At 45.2% G+C, this 26,157-nt stretch overlaps 1 protein-coding gene across 6 annotated transcripts in view; it reads left to right on the forward strand.

Moving 5' to 3' along the window:
• Positions 1 to 26,157, forward strand: part of LOC146863586 (uncharacterized) — a 192,509-nt gene that overhangs the window by 67,714 nt on the left and 98,638 nt on the right. For 3 of the 6 annotated variants that reach the window (XM_085627535.1, XM_085627544.1, XM_085627537.1), the window contains one exon: positions 4,575 to 4,651. In XM_085627535.1, the coding sequence (XP_085483661.1) occupies positions 4,618 to 4,651 (34 nt within the window). In that variant the 5' untranslated portion in view covers positions 4,575 to 4,617. Of the gene's footprint in view, positions 1 to 4,574; positions 4,700 to 26,157 lie in introns of all 6 variants that reach the window. The other 3 variants (XM_085627529.1, XM_085627539.1, XM_085627531.1) reach the window with 1 other exon arrangement.

Below are 26,157 nucleotides of genomic sequence, written 5' to 3' on the forward strand. Positions count from 1 at the left end.
ATAAAATGGCGCGCCTATTAACGGGGTTGTTGAGCCCTCTCACATTTAGGGTGATAACTTTCAAAGTGGACCCTGTCATTTGCCTGCCTACCGGAGGATTTGTCGTCTATGGGGGCCAGCCCCTACATAGCATCTCACTTGAACCTGCCTTCTGTAAGGCACACCTGCTCCCTCCTTCCCCCACCGCTCCCAGGTCTCCACCCCCACCGAACCTCCCACACCAAACAGTTAGCCATTGCCACTCCTCCCCCCACCCTAACCCCAACTTAACATTCCCAACAGATTACCATAGTCCAAAACCTGCCCCCACGTACCACAGGCTTGTGGTGAAGTTACCTGTCTGAGCGTGCAACTCCAGCGACTCCGGCCCCCCCTCCCCCCCCCCTCCCCAGCCAGCTAAATGTCAATGCATGTGCATCCCCAACTGTAGAGCAAATTAGTGAGGTGTCTCTAATCACCGCGTTGAGGGCGCAGCCCGTTCCTGCGATATAGTCATGTGGCCCGGTTTCAGTGCTGCTATAGGTTGACGTCTGAGGCCCACACGGTGCCATCAGTCCCTCAGGGGTTTTTGCGAGGGATCAGGGAATGCCTCCGACTCTCTGTGTTCAAGACCCAGCAGTGTGCAGGCCTCCTGAAGGGATTTCATGTGATGCAGCACCCCATTACATTTGAAAATCAGGCGGAAGGGATGACCCCAGCCATAAGGTATCCCTTTGTCTCTCAGGAACGAGGTGACTTCTCTGAACGCTTTCTGTTTTTGGAGAGTGATGACGGACAAATCCTGGAAAAGCGCCACTAAGTGTCCTTGGTATTGAAGAGGCTGTTTCAGTCGCGCCTCCCGTAGGATCCTCTCTTTCAGTGGAAAGTCTGGTAAAAAGGCCAAAATGTCCGGGCGAAGCAGGCGGGCACCTAGTCAGGCCCACTCTGTGCACTCGATCGATTCGGATGTCAAAGTCTGAACTCTCGCCGAGGATCTCACGGAAGAGGCCATGAAGGTATTGGGTGATATCCGCTCCTTCTGCTGCCGGTGGAACACCCCGGACCCGTATGTTGTTGCGTCGTGACCTATTCTCTAGGTCTTCAGATTGCGCTTGGAGGTCCACCTGTTGGTCCTTGAGGCGAATGAGTTCTTGTTGGAGGTGTTCCAGTTCCTCGCTTCTGGTGTGGTCATTATCCTCAACGGCTGCTACCCGCTCCACCAGTCCATCCACCTCTCGGCGGATATCCGGGACTTCCCCCGCCACTTCTTGTTTAAGCGAGTGGAAGTCCTCACGTAGGGAGTTAAATAGTGTCTTGAGGAACACCCGGGTGTTAGGCACCTCCCGCTCCCCATGGTCCATTTGTTGCTGTGAGGTGAGTGGGGAGGGAGGCCCTCTATCGGGGCCCTTAAGAAGCATGTCTGTCAGCGTGCGCTCTCCCCTCTTCCGTGTTGAGACCATGACAGGGCCCCTCTCAGTGAGTCTTTGCTTCTGCTACATGCTGATATCTCAGGCGGACTTACACCCAGACCATAATCGGTTATAGTTGGTGTGTGCCCCTCTGTCAGGCGTGTGCAGTATCGATAGTCCCTTATCAATGCCAGGCATATGCACATCCCTGGGGGAGTCCCTTATCAATGCCAGGCATATGCACTTCCCTGGGGGAGGTGGCTCAGAAAGAATCCATAACCCACTGCGTCCTGGTCTACTAAGCGAGCAAGAGGAGTTGGGGCCCGGTCCCCCCACTGGAGTCCTGTGACGCAAGTGATGTGGGGCAACCTCGCGTGTGGGAGGGCAGCAAAATCCCAGACGCGCTTGTATAAATCTTCGCGGCCCCCTTATTACTGGTCGCAGGGCTCCCCAAAGAGTATCGTGCTGTGGCTCCCGTCTGATGACTGTGATGGCGTGAAACGTGGGGAGAGGGCCCTCCTGCCGCCCCTCCCATTGTTGCCCCAGTACCTTACTGCGCCCGGGCATCGCTGGCACTGTGCTGGGCGTCCCCTGCTGGGTGCTGTTCCTGGCGTCCCCTGCGGCCCAGCACCGCTCCGATCTGTGGGGGAATAACAGCTGGGCCGCACTCACCCAGCACCGAAGTGCGTAGTCCAGGCCTCCCACTATGGTGATGCAGTCCGTCCCCTGGTGCTCTTTGTCTGCTCCGCAACATCGCGCCCGTGGTCCGGCACAGAGGATTGCTGCAACTCTGAAGGGAGCGACGCCCGCCCACACTCCCGCAGGCCCAGCAGCCTCGGCCTCAATTATTTATCGTCGCGGAGAGCCCTGGACCTGTGGGCGCGCTCACCTGAGGGCCTGATGCTTTGCCTCTTCCTGACGCCGCGGTACACATCCCGCTCCCGAGATAGCGGCGATGGAATGCCGTGCGGGCGCCGATGTCTCCGCTGGTCGGGGTGCAAGGGGAACCTTGCTAGCGTCCGTTCTGAGTGGGCGCCATTTCGTTGATCCGGACCCTGGACTGAATCAAAGGTCCCACATCGAGACGAGGCTGCCGGCACCTCTTTCAGCGAAAGCCTCGTACCTCTCAGCTGCTCTGTAGGCAATTTTGTGCAGGTTTGGGGACTATATTGCACAAAACAGCCAGATGAAGGGGTGAGGAGCGAGGAGCCACGAGAATCTGCGTCTGTCTAGGTCGCCATCTTGGCCACGCCCCCACTGTTGTGATTTTTAAGCAATATTTTGCTATTTTAAAAGGCGACACTTAGAAACTTTTTCTGATCAAATTACCAATGTTATCCCATAGAAGGAAATTAACTTAGCAGGCAAGTGGGGTTATGGTTACTTTTTCTGGGTCAGTGTTGGATCCTAGATCCAGCACTAGTGTACCACCTGTAAGCAGTTGAGAAACTGCGTTTGTTACACAGGCGATTTTTAAGGAATATTTATAAGCTCACAATATCGACATTTCGAAGAAATTTAATAGAAAAACAGTCAATGGTTCCCTATGGAAGAAAATTCAAGTTACGGGTAAAGTATGTTCTCGTTACTTTTGTAATCCAGTGTTGGGCTCCTAGGCTCAGTACTGGAACATCTATCTAAAACAGGTAAGTAATTATGTTTTCACAGTCGGTACGATTTTTAAAGAATATTTGTAGCTTGCAAAAATCGACACTTAGAAGAAATTTCACAGAAAAACAGTCAATGATTTCCTATGGGAGAACATTGAGTTAGAGGTAAGTACGGTTGTGAGTACTTTGCAGGGTCAGTGCTGGGCACCAAGATCCAGCACTGGGATCTCTCCTAATAGCAGGTGAGTATTTCCGTTTTCGTTACTCGGTTGATTTTAGGTGAATATTTTAAAGTTTAGAAACTCCACACTTGGAAGAAATTTCAGAGAAAACCAGTCAATGTTAACCTATGGAAGAAAAGTGAGTTATCAGCTTTTGGGTAAGTACTCGACTGGCAGAGTTAAGGGTTCTGAGCACAGACTCAGGGGTCTCCCAGGGTCAGGTGAGTACAGTTGTTACACCCTCAGCGGCACAGGGGCAGCCGGGTGCAGAGTGAGTTAGGCCCAATGTTATCCTATGGGAGGCAGGGGGGCCTTGGTTGGTGGCTGCTGACTAGCAGGCCACACGGCTGTGGGAGCTGGGCTACTGGTCACTTGGTTAGGGCAAATGGGGGAGAGGTTGCACTGCCAGGGCCACTCGAGCTGCTGGGTGCTTTTGAGCCGTCGGGCGCTCAATGGATTGCAATGGGAAAGCTCGAGGACGAACAAAGGCTGCAAGCTCGGGGACGATAATTCTTCAGGTGAGCCCACCACTTCGAAAGGTAAGTTGGGTAGTTGGAGGATAGGTAGGTACCCAGGAGTCGAGCACAGGGGGCCGCAGGGCGCCAGGTGCAGGGGTGCCTTTTGGTGTCGGGAAAGAAATCGTACTCTCTGTTGATGGCGGTTGGGGGGGTCCCTGGTTCTGAGACAGCAGGCATCGTCAAGAGCATCGAGGGAGGGTCACAGTTGCCGGGGGGACGTCCTCGGGGTCTTTGTCCACTCCAGCACGGGCCAGGCTTGACGGGTTTAGAGTGTGCAGGGTTCGCGGTTCCGGGCTGATGCCAGGGGTTAGATACTTGCTTTGAGCAGAGCCACTGCTCGTGGGAGTCCCAGGTAGTCGGAGTCGCAAGGTAGCCAGGTCGTCCGGGGTTTGTGAGGTTGCTGGCCACAGAAGGTGCCGGGATTTAGCAGGAGCAGGTTCCCCAGATTAGAGGTCGACCGCCCCAGCCGTTAGGCCAACTCCTCTCCCCTTGAGTGTTTAGTTGTTGTTATTAATGGTGTCAATGTGCTGTTTGTGGAGTGTTTGTCTCTTGTTAATTATGCCAATGGGCTGTTTGTGGAGTGTTTGGCTGTTATTAATGGTGTCAGTGGGCTGTTTGTGGAGTGTTTGGTTGTTGTTGTTAATGGTGTCAATGGGCTGTTTGTGGAGTGTTTGGTTGTTAATAGTGCCAATGGGCTGTTTGTGGAGTGTTTGGTTGTTGTTGTTAATGGTGTCAATGGGCTGTTTGTGGAGTGTGATAGTCCAGGTTGCAGTTATTGATGGATTATAGAGTGTTTGAGGGTGCAAAGCTAGAATTCACGTATGTTTGTCATTGCAGGTTCATGTAACTTTGGACTCTGCTATCTCTTCTCTGCCACAACATGGAACCTTTGAAAGAAAATCGAAAGCGACCTGGTAAGAAAAAAATGAACCGTGACAGAGCTTTGAAGCTGCTGGTTAAAGGTTTGTTTGATTATTTCTAATGTATGTGACTTGTGTTTGGGTGGGCAGCAGTGTGGTCGTGGAGGGAGGGGTCAGTGGTGTTGGTATTTGCATAGATCTGTGCATTTTGGAAATCCAACAAAGTCATGGCTCCCCAAAAGTTGTGCTTAGACTCCTTCTGGTTCACTACAGAATTGACAGCGGCAGCCATAGGTAAACCCCTCCTGAAGCAGGGACGTGAGTATGAGCAGTGGAAACCTATAGCTCCTGAGAGATGAGACCCTTCTCCCTGCGCTCCCCATTTCTGTCGTCGTTCCCTGCGTCTGTCACGTCAGATCACCCTCACTGAGCCTATTTTGCCTCCAATGGCTATTGAGTCTGTCCACTATCCCATGTCTGCCTCCTCTCCCCGGGACTGTCACATCTCTCCCTCCTCTCCCAGGGCCTGTCGCATCTCTCCCTCCTCTCCCAGGGCCTGTCGCATCTCTCCCTCCTCTCCCAGGGCCTGTCACATCTCTCCCTCCTCTCCCTGGGCTTGTCGCATCTCTCCTCCTCTCCCTGGGCCTATCGCATCTCTCCTCCTCTCCCTGGGCCTGTCGCATCTCTCCTCCTCTCCCTGGGCCAGTCACAGCCCCCCCCCCCCCCCGTTCCCAGGGCCTGTCACATCTCTCCTCTCCCTGGGCCTGTCACATCTCTCCCTCCTCTCCCTGGGCCTGTCACATTTCTTCCCCCTCTCCCAGGGCCTGTCGCATCTCTCCTCCTCTCCCTGGGCCTGTCGCATCTCTCCTCCTCTCCCGGGGGCTGTCACAGGGCCTTTTACATCTCTTCCTCCTCTTCCAGGGGCTGTCACAGGGCCTTTTACATCCCTTCCTCCTCTCCCAGGGCCTGTCGCATCCCTTCCTCCTCTCCCAGGGCCTGTCGCATCTCTTCCTCCTCTCCCAGGGCCTGTCGCATCTCTTCCTCCTCTCCCAGGGCCTGTTGCATCTCTTCCTCCTCTCCTGTGGCCTGTCGCATCTCTTCCTCCTGTCCCAGGGCCTGTCACATCTCTCCTTGTCTCCCAGGGCCTGTCACATCTTTTCTCTTTTTCCTCCGCCATACTGCCGAGGTGGAAGCTTTGTAAATGACACTTCAATCTGTCAGGAAAATCAGAAGGAAGGTACCACACACCTGAAACACTTTAGCTTCTACAGGAGCAGCAGAATTCAGAAGACCTTGATTCAAATGCGAGGTTTAATTTCCCGACTCCCCTGCCCCACTACAGCGAATAGATTCACTTCCAGCTAGGCGGGGGAAGGGGTAATGGGATAAACAAGAGGGACTCCATTGCTATGCCTGCTTCTCCTGGATTCCTATTGAGGATCACACTGGCATCTGTAAACACAAATTAACAGCATTAACTTTAACTGGTTCCCTCTCACCAGTACTCCTATCTACCCTCACTAGCTACACCTTTACCTGAACTTTACAGTGGAATTGCCTCTCTCCATAAATGTTGCTGCAGGTAATAGTTGACAATGCAGAGCTGAATGTAATGATGTAGGTTTATTCTCTAGGCAGATAGTAGAAGATTGTTGGTAAGATATATATATATATATATAGGCGGGATTGGTGTTTGATGTTAAAATGGCAGCAGTCGGCGCTGCATTTCCGATGCGCCTCTCGTTCTGGTGCTCCGCTGAAAGCCGGCATCTCTTCTGGTGTGACGTGCTGAATGCACACAGCGGCGCCCCCCTGCCCAAGACAATGCTCATGGTATCGGGGAGAGAGCAGCAGATTCCTGCTGATTGGGACATCTTCAGAGGACGATTACCGCCATATGTTCACGCGGCAGAGAGTGGGTGGACTCGCAAGCTGACATTGTCAGGGCATTACTTAATGCACAAACCGGTTACTGAACCTGAGCTCGCGACGTGGGACTGCCTACATGCTCTGTGTGTGTAAACTTCTCGGACTGCAAAGCATTGTGGGGACTACATCTACCAGCAACCTTAGCGCATGCTGCATCCAGAGGTAGAAACATCGAGCCTCTGATTGGATTATCTATGCTCCAATGGGAACACATCTAGCAGTTTGTTAAAGCCTCGTGCAAAACAACAAAGACTAAACACATAGCTGGCAATGATTAAGGCATTCGCCGAAACGCGTCTGCCAGGTGTTTCCTGTTTATATCCGGATGGTGGCAAATAAATTTCCCCTGAGGATATCCCAAGCATGTGTCGGACCCGTTTTTTAAAGATAGGCGGGATTGGTGTTTGATATATATATATATATATATATATATATCAATTACCTATTGGCAGTCACCAGCAGGTAGTTATAGTTGGGACCTATTTTCCATAGGAAATACGCTACATTCTATATGGAATAACGTTGGCGCCGATTGACGAATCTAAGCGAAATATTCCAAACTTTTGGCCAGCTCCGGTCCGCTCCTATCCTGAAAATTTCACTGTGATTTGTCAAGCGGGGGCAGACAAAAAAGGGGGGTCCCAAAACGCGTTTTCCCCATGCATTTTCCCATAGGACCTGTTGACGCAGCTACAGCCCAAACTGCTGAACGGAGTTCCACCAAATTTGGCAAAGAGGTAGTCCTCAGTTCAGACTCGTGCCTTTTGCTTAAATGGTGTAATTCCGTTCAGTAGTTCCTCAGAAAATTTGACTTAAAAAGATAGATATATTGGGGCGGAGCCTAACCACACATCTCATCGTGAGATCTGATTGGCTGTCAGTACTTTATCCAAGAAGTGTTGGCAGCCATCTTGGGACCAATATACATGATAGCGCCTCATTAAAAAGCATTGCAGTTAATAGAAGGTTTTAAGACTTTAGTTACATTATACATAATTTGTTGATGGTACCATACTCATTTTAGGAATTGTGGTGTGTTCTAAGGTGGTTTTACCATGTGAAAAAGCCTTCTGCTGGGATATCATGAATCATGTTTGAGAGAAAACTATTTTCTCATGCTTTTCCCACAGAGGTTTGGAAGGTGATCTATAAGCTAAACTGAGAGCATATATTCTGTAAATTCACATTATCTTTCTCAGTCGTGTGGGAATGAAGTCTGACATTCTCAGTAACACATGTACATCCAACAAGGGCAGAGACTGTCAGTTGATTCCTTTGTGTTCTACTGCAGCTTCCCAGAGTGTTCTAAAGAACAACTAGAGCGCTAACAGTCCTACTTATGATAAACGTATGGCACACCTGAAGCCATCTTGATTGGAATAAAGTGGTAACACTTAAAACATTTAATTTACAAAGAGACAAAATGAGGGGGTTCATTTTGCCATATAAATTATGATTAGTGCTGCAGAAAGAAAAATTAGGGCACATTTTGGCTTCTCAAATCCTCTTCTATTTCATGAAAAAATTCTGACATGCAGATGCAGACTGAAACATGCAATTTGAGTACCAGCAGCAGACTTCCCTGGTGAGCAGAAGCTTTACTACAGTGAAATAATGAGGACCTAGAGTGCTAACATTCAGAATTTATGGCAAATGTGTGACACATCTGAATGCCTTCTTGATGGAACCAAAGTAAAAAACTGAAAGTATTTCCAACTGAGGAGACTGCAGTAAATGAGGAAATTAGGAAACTTCATAACAAATAAATCTCCCAAGATGGCCACCAGAGACAAAAGAGCCCAAATGTAGCCCAAATATCACCCAGATGTAGCCCAATGACAGACACTTATTTTGTGTATTTGCAGTTTTATATAGTGCAGACTTGTCAGGTATTGGAGTGCTTTACATGAGCATTGGTTACATCACACAAGATCAAATTCATTTTAGTTGTAGGCATGGGGAGATTAAGTGATTTGACCAGAATCACAGAATGTTGAGCTGAAGCAGAAACTCCAACCTGGTTCCCCAGTTGCAAAGTCTGCAGCTCTGGAAGTAACACCACATCCTCTCGCCAAGGTGCAACATTTAATCAAGTGGTCAACTGGATAAAAAAACATAAAGATTACAAATAATTTAAAAGTTCTTTGTCGTTATTTGAAAACTCAGAAAATATGTCCTCATTTTAGTTTTTTAGAGCACAAACCATAATTTTGATGCAAATAAGACCCTCTCATATATGTATTTTCTAAAGGAAATGCTCTAGGTATTACAGTTTTGATTACATCAAGATGACGTCAGGCGTTCCACACTTTTGTAATAAATATAGAATGTTGGCAATCTAGTTGTTCATTGGGATACTGTTGAGAGGCAGAGGCCAGGGGCACGGACTCTGAAAATTGAAGGCAGATAGGAGAGTGCAGATGCAACAATTTGACCACACTGGGCAGGCAGGAAGAGCCGTGGCAGCACAACAGACTATGGAGGGCAGTGGAAAGGGGGGCAGGGGCAACAAACCAACAATACAGGACTTGCAAGAGAGGCTGTGGCAATGTAATAGACCATTGTGGGCAGAAGGAAGAGGCAATGGTAGTACAACCATACATGCCAACAGACCCGATTCAGCCAGGAAACGTCCAATGTTTTTAAGCTCAAAGGGGATTTATTTGATCTGTCTCCTGTCTACAATCTCCTCTTTTTCAATGTTACTCAAAGGGGAAAATCAATACCCCAGTTTTCTTTCAAAATCTCCCTCTTACCAAGTTCAAAATGTTCGCAAGTATGGTACATTGGATCATGGAAGGAAATGGGGTAGGGACATGGACTTGGATAACAGAGGACAGGAGGGACATGGAGAGGTGCACCAAACTGAACCATAGGGCAGGCATCAGGGTTTGCAGCAGCACAATACACCACACAGGGCATGCGGGACGGGGACAGGAGTGCAGCACAACAATCCATAGAAAGCAATAGGGAGGGGACAGGACCATGCACATGGACAACAGAGAACAGAGGGGAAAGAGGCAGTGGTAGCTAGCTGACCATAATGGACAGACAGGAGAGAAAGCTGCAGCATAACAGACCATAAAGGGCAGGAGGGACGGTTCAGGGGCATTACAATGGAACAGACAAGCCAGGAGGGAGGGAATAGGGGTCTGCACATGGAAACAGAGGGCTGGGGGAAAGGGGGAAGGGCAGGAGCAGCTAGATGACCATGGAGGTCAGGCAGGATGGGTACTAGAAACAAGACACACCATGGAGAGCAACAGTGAGACTATGATGGCATACACACAGACCATGGAGGCAAGGTGGGAGGGGGTCAGAGGCAGCTAGCTGACCACACAGGGAAGGTGGGAGGGGCCATGGCAGCTAGCTGACCACACAGGGAAGGTGGGAGGGGCCATGGCAGCACAGAAAGACCATACATGGCAAGCGGGAGGGTTAGTGGCCCCACAATGGCTATGATGGGCAAGAAGGAGTGTGCAGGGGCATACACAAAGGACCATGGAGGATAGAAGGGAGGGTCAGGACCTAGGCACAGACAAGAGAGTTCAGGGGAAGGGGCCTCACAACATACCGCGTGGGGCAGGCAGGAGGAGCAGTTGCAGCACAACAGACCAGGGAGGGCAGAAGGTTGTGGCAGTAAAATGGACCATGGAGGACAGGAGGAAGGGGATAGGGGCATGGCATGTGTACAGGCAGGGTGGAGGTGGCAGGGACAGGTTACAGTCATCTGACAATGCTAGGCAGGTGGGAGGGGAGTGGCAGCTCAACAGAACACTCAGAGCAGATAGGAGTCGCAGGTCCATGGAACATGTTGGGCAAAAAGGATGGAGCAGGGCCATGCACAAAGACATCGGAGGGCAGGGGGAAGGAGAAAAGGGGCAGCAAGCTAAGCACAGAGGCTAAGCAGGAGGTCAATGATGGGCCATAGAATTGGGCAATGGAGGGCAGGGGGAGTGGACTGGTACATCATACTAAATTGAGGGCAGTGGCAGCACATCAGACCATGCATGGCAGGAGGGAGGAGGCTAGTTCATGGATTCAGACAACAGAGGATAGGGAGGAGGTGGATGGGGCAGCAAGCAAACTGTTCAGAGAAGGTGGGTATTAGGAACTTTGTTTTTCAAAACGTGTGTCTATTTGAACTACTTAAAATATGAACAAGTATGCAGCATAATCTCACTTTTATTCAGGAAGAAGAGGACGTTTGTGACTGTGACTCCGGGCTCACTTGGCAGAAACACCCCCTGACCCTCCACACCCTGACCCTCCACCCCCCATCGCAAAATGTAATGCCCGTGAAAAGGGTAGGTGGACGCAGTGTTGTATAGAACATAGTTCTGAGAGCACGATTGAAAATGAAAACCAGATATAGTATATGGTATAAACTATGCACCAAAAAGTGTGATATAAGATGAACCGGGGCGTGAAATATAATATGCAATACATTGTGCGCAATGACAGATTTATTGGAGAGCGCGAGATAGCACAGGCACTAGCGCTTGCAAAGTGATATGCGCCTTGGAGTGTAATATGCACAGGGCAGTGTTGTGTAACCTAACTAGTCTCTAAAGTTGTAATATAAAATATATGCTGGGGAGTGTAACGTTGCATATGCACTGTGACAAAGATATGGATCCCAGATTATAATATGTATGGCATAGCGCTGTGCGTTATAACATAGGCATCGAGGAAGGCCCGTTAGATGGGGCAATATAACCCGTGCGAAGGCAAGTGTGGCATGACATATTCATTTTTTTTTTTTTTTTTTTTAATTTTATTGTTGACAGGCAGCAGTAGTACATTCATTAGTTCTAAGACATACGAGTGAGCACGCGGATAGGTTACAACAGCTCGTTCCATCAAAAAGAAACAAACAAAAAGAAGAACATGAAGCAATATGATCACATCACAGACCCTTACTGCTTGGGCATAGATTATCTTTATACAGAGGCCATATTACCTACATAGGTTCGCCACCTAGATCGATATTTATTCCATCATTGGCCCCCATATTTTTTGAGCCCTTACCATCCCACTCCTACCCTTACATTTATAGAGTATCAGCTCTAAACTAAGAATATGATATACTCTAGCATACCAAGCCTGGTATGTAGGGGGATCCGTGTCTTTCCACCTAGTAGCTATAAGTAAACGATAAATAGCAGTTGCCATAAAGCAAAAATAAACTGAACGATGATCTAAATGTAGACTTTCATCAAAACCAAGTATCAATAGAGTTGGAGTAAGAGATATCGATTGCCCCAAAGTTTGACATAGTAAGGATTCAATACCTTTCTTCAAGCTAGTCAGTTTGTAACAATCTGCAAACATATGGCTAATATCTGCTGGGCCCTGGTCACATCTCGGACATTTATTATTACTTCTTCTCCCCCATGCCCAGAGTTTGGCCGGAGTGAAATAAAGACTAAAGACTGTTTTAAAAGTCTGGGCTTTAAGATTTGCCGTCAGGAAGGTTTTTTTAGACAACTCAAGTGATCGGCTAATATCTACATCTGGGTTATTTAATTTGCCTGCCCAGGCACTTTCTACCTTCAGGATATCATCACTATTAGCCTCCATCAACATTGCATATATATCCTTAACTCTATATTGTTTTTTTGTCAGATATTCTAACGAGGTAATCCGATTTAGATTATTTACTTGTGGGAACAGATTACTTATTATCGCCCTGATTTATATATATTTAAATATCGTGCCGGTATCTACTCCAAATCGTTCCTGAATAGCCCCAAACGAAATTATGCCATTCAAATCTGTAATATCGCCTAAATTTTTTATACCCGCTCTGTCCCAAATTCTACTTATATTATCATACAATATTGCTGGAAAAGCCAATGAGCGCCACAATAATACATATCTATTGATTCTGGGTATTTCCATGTGTTTACCGATTTTGCGCCATACATTCCAGGCTGATCTAATAACCTTGAAACAAGTTTTTTTATAGTAGCTACCTTCCAGCTGCCTTAAAACCAACCCCGGTGCCATTTTACCCATAGCCAATTCATATATAGATGGTATATCTTTGTCCCTTTCCATAAGGCTAGTTCCCCCGACTGAGCCAAAAGTATGTGGCCTAAAAAGGATACTCATGTGTTGCAGCATGACTGCCCAAAAGTAGTACATCATATTTGGGGCTGCGAGGCCCCCCCGATGTTGTGGTAGGGACATATATTTTAATGATCTTCTAATTTTCCCATAGCCCCAGATAAATTGGCTAAATATATGCTCCAGCTGCTTGAATATTAGATTTTCCGGCTCTATTGGTATACATCGCTGAAGATAAAATATTTTAGGAAACATTGTCATTTTAATGACGTTTACTCTACCTATGATCGAAAGATGTAAATTATCCAATCTCTTCAGATCCGCCTTAATTTTTTTAATTAAAGGTGAGATGTTTATTTCCCATATTAAACCAGTCTCGGCTGCTATAGTTATCCCTAAATATGTCGCTGTCTCTGTCCTGCGTGTGTCTTGAAACCATGTATTTTTTGTACAAATAATTTGTGTTTTATCTGTATTAAGGCTATACCCTGAATGTTCCCCAAATTGAGCCGCAAGTCTCTCAATCTGTTTTATAGCGCCAGAAGGATCCGTAGTGACTACTGCAACATCGTCTGCATAGGCTAGGAGTTTTGTACAATATCCCGAGGTTACTATTGGTTTGATCGCTTGATCCACCAATGTAGACCTAATCAAAGGATCGATATATAGTGCAAATAATATAGGTGAGCAAGGACAGCCCTGCCGTGTCCCCTAGTAATCCTAATCCTGACTGATTCCTTCCCCATTAATTGTATCTTTGCGTGTACCTTATAATACATAGCCTGTATCGCTGTTAAGATCCGTGGGCCGAATCCCTTCTGTCTTAGATTTTTCCATAGGTTCCCCCATTCAACTTGATCAAACGCCTTTTTAGCGTCCAACAAGATCATCGACATTTGTGTCCCTGTGGCCTCGGCAATATCAAATAGTGTAATAACTCTACGGACATGGTCCGTGGTGCTTTTACCTGGGATAAAGCCATGTTGCCATGGGCTGACGAGGGTGCCTATTACCTTAGCTAATCTTAAGGCCAATATTTTCGAGTACAATTTCTCATCAACATTGATTAACGATATTGGTCTATAAGCAGCGGGATCTTCCGGGTTCTTGCCCTTCTTTAGAAATAGTAAGATATTGGTATCCTGCCAAGATTGTGGCGGAATCCCCTTCTGTTGAATTGAAAGAAACAAATCCAAAAATAGCGGGGTCAGTTCTACTTGTAACGCTCTGTATACTTCCATTGGTATCCCATCTGGGCCCGATGCTTTGCCCATAGCCATTGTTTTAATAGTCTCGGTGACCTCATTTAACGAGATGTCCGCCTCAAGGCCTGACAACTGGGAATCATCATTATTTGATGCTATCTCTGTTCCATCCCTAATTGGACCTCTTGATCTATACAGATCCTGATAAAAGTCCGTGAGCACATTTAGTACCCCTGTTAAATCTGTAGCCATCGTTCCATCTTCCCCTTGTGGTAAATAAAATATTACGCTCTATGTATTTCAGAATATCAATAGGATCATGCATAAAGCAAGAGGCTGAGTCTGTGGTGTCAGGTTCTAAAAGGGCTTTATTCCAATAACTCGAGTCAAAGGGAGAATATTACCATCACCAAAAAAGGATCTGGAAAGGGACTCAAAAGTATTCTCAAAACATTATTCACAGAGTACAGTATATATACATTTCTCAATTGTACGTAAGCAAAAGAGCAAGAGAGAATGAGATAAGAGCATGTGGGCGTGTAAGTAGGCGTGAAGGTGGGCGTCCATGTGGGCGTCCACTTGATGATAATGGGTAATTTGTCATGTGTGGGTGGATACCTGGAGGGGGTTGCGTGATCTGCTGGAATTGTACTGGAACTTTGCCTTACTTGTGCTCAACTCGAGCATGACGTGTAACTGACGTGGGGAGGGTTGCTATGCAACCGGACAAGTCTGGAAGTGAGGCCTTCAGTGAGTGAGGCCTTCAGTGTCAAGACGACCAGCACATCTTGTATTATCTGATATCCGATGTCTGGAGCAGGGACTGATTTGTGACATAGGTTGCTCATCACCAAGAGCCGATGTGGCATCTATTTCTTCATTTACTTCATTTACTGCAGAAGCCTTACATGGGGGCTATGGGCTTTTTACTGACGTGAGCTTTGCAATCTCACAAAGAGAGACAGTAGGGCTGGGCTCCCTCCTTGCAGATGGGTCGCGTTCATTCCTCCTTCACCAGGCAAGAATGTGGTTTCAGTAAGAGTAAGCAGATAACCGTGCTCAATACTGTCTCGACACCTCGGTCGGGGCCCCTTTGGCTGAGGCCCAAGTGTGCAAGGCCAAGGATACGTAGCTGTAGCTTTCAGAGCGTTCTGAGGCATGAAACCTCTTTTTGGCTCTGGCTGAGCCATAAACATGGGCTTCATGAAAATGCAGGAAAACATGATGAAAAACGTGTAGGCCTCAATACAGATTTGTTGTTTCTCTCATGGGAGACTGGATGATGGCAGGCCACGTTATAGCATAAGCATCATGATAGAAAGGCCATGGAGGGGAAATACATAGGTTACATGTATGTGCACATAAGCGTTCGGGGGGGGGCACATGGGGACACATAGGCCTCATAGATTTTTATTTTCCTCACCCTCTTAATTGTAAAATATTATTTGCCGTGGCCCTTTGTTTTATCCGTAGCGCCAGATGTTTCTCCGTCATTTCCCCGTATTCATACTTCTCCTGAGTTGCCGTTTGATACCTTTCGGCTGCCTTTTTATTATAGATACCATTAAGTTTAGCCTTGGTCCTAGTTACTTTTAGTTCTAGGGTCTGTTGTCGCTCTATCTGTTTATGGGCTATAGCTTCCATATGTTGTCTCTCATCGCTATTCAGCTCCTCCATAAGGGCAAGTATTTCCCCTCTCAGTTGTTTCTGGTGAAATATCCCGAAGCTTGTGATTTCCCCCCTAAGCCCTGCCTTGTACGCATCCCAAACAATTTCCCTAGATGTGCTATATCTATTAATATCAAAAAACTGCTTTGTCCATCCCTTAATATGTTCAATAAATCCTTCTGTAACTAGCAACTTTCTGTCAAAAGACCATTTTTGTATGCCCTTAATATATGCCGGTACATGAATGCTCATAATTAATGGGTTATGGTCTGACAATACTTTGGGGAGTCTTTTAATATCTATTCCCTCCATGAGTGAGGCTGAAGCTAAGAAATAATCAAGTCTGGCATATTTCCTATGTGGATGTGAAAAGTATGTATACCCTGGGTCCTCTGCATTCTTAAAAGCCCACATATCAACCAGCCCATGGCTATCAATGAGAGCATTAATAGCTTTATAAACCTGTGGTTTCCTCCCTATATATCTTGCCTTACCCCATCCTCCTATATCCACATGGATATTTAAATCTCCGCATATAATTAATGGTGTTGGCCAGGATGCTAACTCAGTTTCCAGGTATGTCCAAACATCTACGTCATCGAAATTGGAACCATACACTGTACAGATAGTGACTAAATTTGGTATGGAAGCGATGGCCCACCACCCCCATTTATCAGATTTAACCCGATTGATCGGTACCAGTCGCTGAGAGACGTGTATAGCCACCCTTCTCGTGTTAGTAGACTGTAAGGAACAGGCAGCCAACGTATACCCTGGAATAACATTAATCCCCCTTTTCTGCCATGGGATATGCGTCTCTTGCTGGCATATAATGTCTGCCCCTATTCCTCGTAACAGTTCACCAGCCCTATTTCTTTTATCTCTATCATTTAATCCAGCAACATTAATTGTAAAAATAGCTAACCTACCCATATTAACCTATACTTGTTTTTTCCCCTACCACTCAAATCCGTGCCTTCATAGTATAGCTTTCTGAACCACTTTCGGCCCCACCTGATATAAGCTGTTGTAACTCCATTAGTACGTCTAACCTTCTGGCCTCTTACCTTCTGTCCAACTACATAGCTGTCCTGAATTTTCTGCTTTTTTACCCCCTTAACTACCCTTACCTTCCCACCCAGCCCCCCACCCCCTACCCTCTTCCCCGTGAAATAAGGCAGCAGACCTCTCTAGGTCTGCCTATGATGGACGGTGATCCAACCCTAGTGACGGCATGCTCTGAAAATCATTTAATATTTTGATTCATACAAATGTCTCTCCTGAAAAAAAAAAAGGGAAGGAAAGGAAAGAGAAACAATAACCGGCTCTACATAGTCTACGTAATCTCGTAGATATATTTCTTAACTGCCATACATGGTCTTATTAACTACCGAATGAGACGTTAGGAGGGGTGTGGAGTTGACCCTTATGCATTCAGAAAATCTTTAGCTTTAATTTCCGACATGAAAAACTTAGTTTGACCCCTCCAAATAACTTTCAATCGAGCCGGGCTAAGAAGAAATGCTTGTGCTCCTTTCTCTTGAAATTGTGAGATTAGTTGCCGCAGACGCCATCGTCGCTCAACTGTAACGTGGCAAAAATCTGGCCTTGTAAAAAAAGAAAAACCATCAGCAGCCCGCTGAGCTTCTGGTCTTGTTTTTTCATACACATTTTGTCTCAATAAAAAGTTCCCAAAGTAGACCAGAAGTGCCCTAGGTTTAGCGTCCGGTCGAGCTGGTAATCTAATGTTAAAGGGGACTCGATGCGCTCTTTGCACTTCTTGTGCCCAGTTCCACCCTACAAGGTCAGGAAACGACCTCTCCAAAAGTTGAACCATAAAGAGGCGTGCATCCGATCCTTCTTTTCCCTCCGGAATTCCGAGAAAGCGCAGATTGTTCCTTCTCTGTCGATTTTCCGAATGGATGATTCAAAACTCCCTAAAGTTGAACGGCGATAAAACCGAGGTTCTGATCTTCGGTAATAATCAGGATATCTGGTCCAGTGAGTGGTGGCCCCCATCTTTGGGAACCTGCCCTATTCCATCCCACTCTGCCAGGAACCTTGGTGTTATATTTGACACCTCATTGACCATGACTCTCCAGGTTAATAGAACGGTGGCCACTTGCTGGGGGGTTATTAAGATCCTTAGGAGAATCGTTCATCATCTCTCCCCTCAGGCCCGTAAGCAGACGGTAGTTGCTCTAGTGGGTTCAAGATTGGACTATTGTAACGCACTATATGTAGATATCAACAAGGGTCTCATTCATCGCCTCCAGGTTGTGCAGAATGCTGCAGCAAGATTTGTTCTAGCTGCACCTAATGCTTCCTCGGCTACTTTAGCCAGGAAGAGTCTGCATTGGCTTCTAATCCAGCATAGGATCTCGTTTAAACTTCTATGCCTGGTGTTTGGAGCCCTATTGGCTGGATCATCGGATGCCTTAGGTTCCCTGCTAACCTGCTATACCCCTAGCAGGTGCCTTCGCTCCTCTGAGATTAATCTTCTTGTAGTTCCCCGTTTTAAGAAAGTCAGATGGGGCAGCAGGGCCTTTTCCAATGTGGCTCCTCGATTATGGAATGCCCTCCCCTCGGAGATTAAGGCCCAACCTTCACTAGCCCTTTTTAAAAAAGCGCTCAAAACGTGGTGTTTCATTAAGGCCTACCAGTAAGCAAGTTCATTTGATTTAACTAGCATTCTTTTTGGTTAGGCACCTTGACGCCCATTGGGCTTAGTAGCGCTTTATAAATTTGATTTCATTCATTCAAAACGCGCAATAGGGCGTGTTTGCACACGTCACCTCAGGCCCCGTCCCCTCCCTTCCCCACTGTGTAAACACGCCCTGTGGGTGTTTTTTAAGTTGGGAGATTAAGTCCCCTTGAGTCCTGAGGGTCCCTAGGGGCAAAATAGCCCACTAGGTACGTCCAGTAAGCGCCATTGCAGAGAGGTGTAAAAAGGGGCACGGCCTGCACCACCTCTCTGCAACGCAGAGCAGTGGCGCTTACTGGAAGCACCTGGTGGGCTAGTTGGCCCACAGGGTCCCTCAGGATTGAAAGGGAATTATTTCCCCAACTTAAAACGCGCCACAGGGCGTGTTTGCACACGTCACCTCAGGCCCCGTCCCCTCCCTTCACCACTGTGTAAATGCGCCCTGTGGCCGTTCTAAGTTGAGAGATTAAGTCCCCTTGAATGCTAAGGGTCCCTAGGGTCAAACTAGCCCACTAGGTACCTCCAGTAAGCGCCACAGAGCTGCGTTGCATAGAGGTGTAAAAAGGGGTGTGGCCTCAAAACACTTGTCTGCAACACAGCTCCCTGGCGCATACTGGAGATACCTGTTGTGCTAGTTGGCCCTCAGGGACCCTCAGTATTGAAGGGGAATTAATTCCCCAACTTACATCTGGCCAGGGGGCGCGTTTGCAGAGTGCTGCAAGGAGGGGGCGTGGCCTCCAGCGTGATGCCGGTCTTTTATTTATTTTATTTTTTTAAGAAGGAGGGCTGTGTGGTCCCCCTTCTTTTTCTAATGTATTGGCCCTGGGGACCCCATCCCCCAGGGCCTGCACACTAATTTTGTTTGTTGAAAAAAATAAATGTGGCCCTCCCAAGGCCTTAATCGGCCCCTGGGACCCCAACCCCAACCCCGGGTCATGGACTTTTAAAAAAAAAAAAAAAAAAATTCTTTAGGAGGGGAGGGGGGGGGGGGGCTGCGTTGCCCCCCTCCTCAGGCCACTTATGGCCCCGGGGACCCCATTCCCCGGGGCCGGCCTTTGTTCATTATTTTATAAATATATATATTTATAGAAACACCTAGGACATGCTGGACAAACCGTATGTACCTATCACCATGACAATTTGCGTGATATTCATTTAAAGGCGACTATGCATACAATGAATCCACGTGGAATGTATTTACACCGCTAATAAAGCTCTGACGTGTCTGACGCCCTACCGTGCATAATCGCGGCACCCCCGCCGGTGGGTACTCTCCAAGTAGACACCCTTGTCGTTTATTTATACAAACATGGGTAGCTATTGACGGGCACTTTTAATACACACGCACACCAAGCCATTCAAAGGGGATTCGACAAAAATCCGACCAAACTTTGCAAGAAACCCCCCTCACGGTTAATAAGACACACATCCACCGCCAGATGTTTAATACTTTTTTTTTTTCTCTCTGGAAAGGAGACAAACCTCGCTTGAGAGTCACAGCGCGCTCCTGGCAGAGCCCAATGCTGTGTTACACCCACCAGTGCCCGCCGAGTGCCACACACCTCTGTGTTGTATTCCACCAGCTAGTGCGTATGCTATGACACTCTCTAGCCCATGTGCACTGTAACACCACCCCGTGATTATGTCATGCCACACTTGCCTTCGCATGGGTTATATTGCCCCATCTAACGTGCCTTCCTCGATGCCTATGTTATAGCGCACAGCGCTACGCCATACATATTACAGTCTGGGATCCATATCTTTGTCACAGTGCATATGCAACGTTACGCTCCCCAGCACATTTTTTATATTACAACTTTAGAGACTAGTTAGGTTACACAACACTGCCCTGTGCATATTACACACTAAGGCGCATATCGCTTAGCACGCGCTAGTGCCTGTGCTATCTCGCGCTCTCCAATGAATCTGTCATTGCGCACAATTGTGAGAAAGTGGCTCTGTATATACTGTTCCTTAATAGGTACAGGGTGTACAGAGTCCACAGACCCCAAGGGTTTAACAGAGGTTAAAGTTAGATATAACCTTACTCTCCAAAGTGGTAGCCTGGTCCAGCAGTAAGGCAGTATCAGAGAACAGTGTAAAGCATTTGTTGTACACACTCAATCAGAAATTAGTTCCACACACTCAATAACTGAACTCTAGGCCAATGGTTTGTATATAAAAAATATATGCTTGTTTTATTTTAGAACCAACACTTGGAATTAAAATATACTTTCTCGACAGGAGATGTTTCATAAAAATACTTTTGTATATGCAATAGACTTTTTAGTAAACAGTTACAAGTAGTTGCAGTAGGCAACTCTATTTCTAAACACAATACATTGAGCTCAATGATAAATTCAAATTATATGCAACAGATTACTTTTTAGATTACTTTTGTAATTCCAGGCTTGGATCCTAGATCCAGTCCTGGGTCAATTCTCAGAATCAGCTGTTGAAAGTCGACTTTGGTACTGTAATGATTTTTAACTAATATTTAGCTATTTCAAAAGTGAGCACTTTGAAAATATTTCAGAGCAAACAATCAATGATTCCCTATGGAAGGAAATGTAGGTTACAGGTACAGTAGGTTATCGTTACTTTTGTAATCCAGTACTGGGTGTCTAGACTCAGTACTGGGACATTTATCCAAAACAGGTAAGTAATTACGTTTTCAGATGTTATACGATTTTTGAGGAATATTTAGAAATTGCAGAAATCAACACTTAGAAGAAATTTCATAGAAAAGCAGTCAATGGTTTCCTATGGAAGAAAAATGAGTTAAAGGTAAGTACAGTTGTAGGTACTTTTAAGCGTCAGTGCTGGGCACCAAGATCCATTTTGATTGGAATAAAGTGGTAATTCTTAAAACATTTCATTTAAAAAGGAACAAAATGAGGGGGTTCATTTTTCCATAAAAAGTATGATTAGTGCTGCAGAATGAAAAATGAGGGCACATTTTGAGTGACTTCTCAAACTCTCTTCTATTTCATTAAAACATTCTGACATTCAGACTGAAACATGCACTTTTAATACCAGCAGCAGACTTCCCTGGTGAGCAGTAGCTTTACTACAGTGATCTAATGAGCAACTAGAGTGCTAACATTCTGAATTTATGTCAAATGTGTGAAACATCTGAATGCCTTCTTGATGGAACCAAAGTAAACAAGCATTGAAAATGCAATAGGTCTCGCTCTCGTTTAAGTTAAAGCAATTGTTTGTAATTAGGTGGCTTTTTAGCTTTGCTTTTATTAGTGTTTTTCAAACTTTCATGTACATAACATGCATATGTATGCATATATGTATATGTATATGTATGCATTTATATTTGTATTTATATAGAAATGCAGATTATATATGTTTATATATGTATATATATATATACACATACATATATAAATGCATATACATATATATAAATGCATATGCATATATGTATATGTGTGTGTGTAGAGGGTAGGAGAGGTAGAGAGTAGTAGAGAGAGGTAGAGCGAGGGAGAGAGGTAGTGTGTAGAGGATGAGTAATAGAGAGTAGAGTGAGTACTACAGAGTGTAGCAGAGAGAGTGTAGCAGAGAGAGTGTAGCAGAGAGAGTGTAGCAGAGAGAGTGTAGCAGAGAGAGTGTAGCAGCACGTAGTCAGTCAGTCTGTGTGTCAGTCTGTCAGCTAGAGCAGCTCTGCTGAACTGGTTCTCTGGCTCTACAGCAGCTCTTCTGACCTCGGTCTCTGGCATCTAGAGCAGCTCTGCTGACCTCGGTCTCTGGCATCTAGAATAGCTCTGCTGACCTCGGTCTCTGGCTCTACAGCAGCTCTGCTGACCTGGGTCTCTGGCTTTACAACGGCTCTGCTGACCTGGTTTCTCTGGCTCTACAGCAGCTCTGCTGACCTGGTTCTCTGCGCTCACGATGCACGCACCCGACTTCGCAAAAATATATTTAAAAATAATATAGGTTTATTAGAAGTACAAACATATTATTTTTATGAATATCTTGTATAATCTATTTTCCTAATATGTATATTAAAGACACATACAAATCATTTTGGAACATAATTTTTTTTTGCGGGAGTCGCGCACCCAGCGTGCCCCAGCATGAATGACGTCGCGCGGGACCCACCACCACGCAAGCATCTCGTACCGTAATGCACATGTGTTGCGAATGTGGCGGGAGCAGGTTTAGCGGACTGGTTGCATACCAATCGCGCACATCACGTAATATTAAATGTATATGATGTAACTGAAAAACACGCAGCCGTCGCACACCGTACTCGGATCCTTCACAACTTTTCTAAAATGGCGGCTAGAATCCGCGCACCCACCGTGATGTGTAAGCTTTGAGTGCGCGACTCCAAAAAAAATTGGAATTTAAAAAAAAAAAAGAAAATATAAATATATTAAAATAAAAAATGGAAACAAAAAAATGTATCAATATTTCAGTTTGAATGTTTTAAAAAACACATTTGTTGCAATTTTCAGAAAAATGTTATTTAATTAATAAAATATTGATAAATAAACAGTTAAAAAACTGTAGAAATTCAGTACAAAAAAATAGATATAACTACTATCGCACTTAAAAATTAGCATTTAAAAAACCTTTGAAACTCACTGAAAAAAAGCATAGGTGTCAGAGACATTATAGTTAGAAATTAGCATTTTAAAAAGCTTTGAAATTAATTGAAAAAACCATAGGTTTCAGTGACGTTATAGTTAGAAATGAGCATTTAAAAACCCTTAGAAATTCACAGAAAAAAACATAGGTTTCAGGGGTGTTATAGTTAGCTAGCCATTTCACTTGTACAAAACCATTGAAATTCCCCCGTTATAGTTAGTTCTGCTAACTATAACTCGCGCGCCCGCAATGCACTGCTGCTGATGTCACATATTGCATCATTCATGACATGGTCAGTGACATCACTGACATCTCAAATGACATCACTGATGACATCATCCACGTGACCATCTGATACACCTCATCTTACACTAGTTTAACCTTTCATCACTCACTGTAAAATACAGAGTATCATATTTGAAACCATTGACACACCAATACCAGTTACTACATACCCACTCACTGATTCCTAAGTCTACACACACAACTACTCATTCAACAACAAAATCATTTATACATGCAGTCACTGATTAATAGAACACTATCAAATGCACTTATACACATATATAGACATTGACACATCAGCAGTCATCTTAGTCCGTTATGCAGTCATCCTACTCACTCATGAAAATAATTAAATCGCACTTAGATTTACTCACTTACACAATTATCCAACACCACCTCATTTATTCAAACACATAGTAACTCATAGTTCATATGTTAAAAAATCACCATTACAATTATACTCATTCATATAGTTACTCTCACAATCACTGACTCTTACACATACTTATTTATACACACCAACTCTCACATAAAATGCCTTATTTTTTTACTTTGTTGAAGATGTACAACTAAAACATATATTTGCTCACCAATACACAAATAAATACACTCAGTCACCCAAACAACTGTTTCCACATGCACTCTTAAACATCTACACCTAGTCAATCAACCATTCACACATCTATGCATAGTTACACACACCCCATCCAACCACACACAAACTCCGTGTCCCATACAAATACTCACCCAACTAATCAATAACTAATATACACACTCATGTAGTTAGTGACCAACTGATGCAGCATGTTATACAACAGAGACAGTGATGCACACATTCACATAGTTTTGTTACTAATCCATGTATTAAGTGAGACACTTTTAATTACTCACTTAAACAGACAGTCAGACAGCTACTAAATCCTCCATCCAGACAGTTATATATCCACTCAATCTTCAATACAGATTGGTATATATATAATACATATTTAAATTTCAAACTAAACCATATTCACTGGATGATGTCATCAGTGATGTCATTTGAGATGTTATCAGTGATGTAATATGTGTCACCACAGCGAATATAAGGCGGGATCAAGAGAAACTATATCACCTGTGAAACCATTGTGCATGCTTTCGTCTTCCCCATCAACGCCATGCCATGAAGAAGGGACAAGCTCTCGAAACGCGTAGGCAAGAGGCGCTATACTACGCTGTGGGATGCTCTCTGAGTCCGCTGCTGCCTCCCGAATAAACAAGGATGAATCTTGCGTTGTGTGGGTGTCTTCATTTGCGCGGCAAGTACATTTGGAATATTTGGTGGCCAGCCAGGGTCACGAAGACAACCCCGCTGCTTGTTGCAGGTCCGAGTGTTTCAAGTTGGAACACAGTATCCGGAACAACGGGCCTGTTCGATGGGGCATTACTAAAGCAGCGGAAGCAAAAGAGGATTGCCAGCGACCCACTGAGTGAGAATTACAGAGGGATTAAGGAAAGCAGCACCCACTATGGACTGTTGTTATTGCCCAGGACTACACGAACCAGGGTGTTTTGCAACAATACGCCCACTAAGGCGGGATCAAGAGAAACTATATCACCTGTGAAACCATTGTGCATGCTTTCGTCTTCCCCATCAACGCCATGCCATGAAGAAGGGACAAGCTCTCGAAACGCGTAGGCAAGAGGCGCTATACTACGTTGTGGGATGCTCTCTGAGTCCGCTGCTGCCTCCCGAATAAACAAGGATGAATCTTACGTTGTGTGGGTGTCTTCATTTGCGCGGCAAGTACATTTGGAATATATATATATATATATAGATAGATATAGATATAGATATATATATATATATATATATATATATATCACTGAAAAAACCATAGGTTTCACACACGTTATAGTTAGGAATTAGCATTTAAAAAACCTTGCTAATTCACTGAAAAAACCATAGGTTTCACACATGTTATAGTTAGCTGGACATTTTACTGATAAAAAACCAATGAAATTCCCCCGTTATAGTTACTGTAGGCAACTATAACTCACGCGACCGCAATCCTCTGCTGATGCTAATACTGTATTTAGACACTTATTTGCCCATGTCTTCTTCCATTAAATTTTAGCTATACATATATTACAAATATTTTTTTTTCTTAAAGACACATATGTCATCAGCAGAGGATTACGGTCGCGTGAGTTATAGTTGCCTACAGTAACTATAACGGGGGAATTTCATTGGTTTTTTATCAGTAAAATGTCCAGCTAACTATAACATGTGTGAAACCTATGGTTTTTTCAGTGAATTAGCAAGGTTTTTTAAATGCTAATTCCTAACTATAACGTGTGTGAAACCTATGGTTTTTTCAGTGAATTTGTAGGGTTTTTTAAATGCTAATTTATTTATGTATTATTTTTTATATATTTATTTTGCAATAAACTACGTATTAAAAATTATTATTTTTTTTTTTTTTGGTTTTCACCCTGCGAATTATTTTTTTTTTTTTGCAAAAAAAAAAATGTTTAGTTTTTGTTTTTCAGGGTGCGCGCACTGTGCGCGCACCCCCGCGATTTTTTAAAAAAAAAAAATTTTTTTTTTGCCTTCGGGGTCCTTCAGGGACCCCCTGACAAAGGCTAGGGGGTCAGGAACTCTCTACCCTGCCCCCTTTTCACGTTCGCCACCTTCCTTTTTCACTCTCGCACTGAAAACAAACAAAATGGCGGCCGACACTTCCTGATTTCGACCGATTCGAACGTTGACTAACATGTAACCACCAATCAGAATTACGCTCGCGCACGTTAAGGTGCTCGCACGGTGCTCGCACGGTGCGCGCACCCTGCGCGCATATATATATATATATATGCTTTTAAATGCTATTTTCTCCGGAAATACTGAACAGATTTACACCAGACCTACAAAAGGCACTTCCTTGACCTAGGGACTACCTCTCTGCCAAATTTTGAGTAATTCTGTTCAGCCGTTCGGGCTGTAGCTCGTTCTAAAGGTCCTATGGAAAAATGCATGGGAAAAACGCGTTTTGGGACCCCCCTTTTATCTCAGCCCCCGCTTGACGGATCCCCCCGAGACTTTCAGGGTAGGAGCG

This window comes from Triturus cristatus, chromosome 2_1 (assembly GCF_964204655.1).
Source record: "Triturus cristatus chromosome 2_1, aTriCri1.1, whole genome shotgun sequence".
NCBI lineage: Eukaryota > Metazoa > Chordata > Amphibia > Caudata > Salamandridae > Triturus > Triturus cristatus.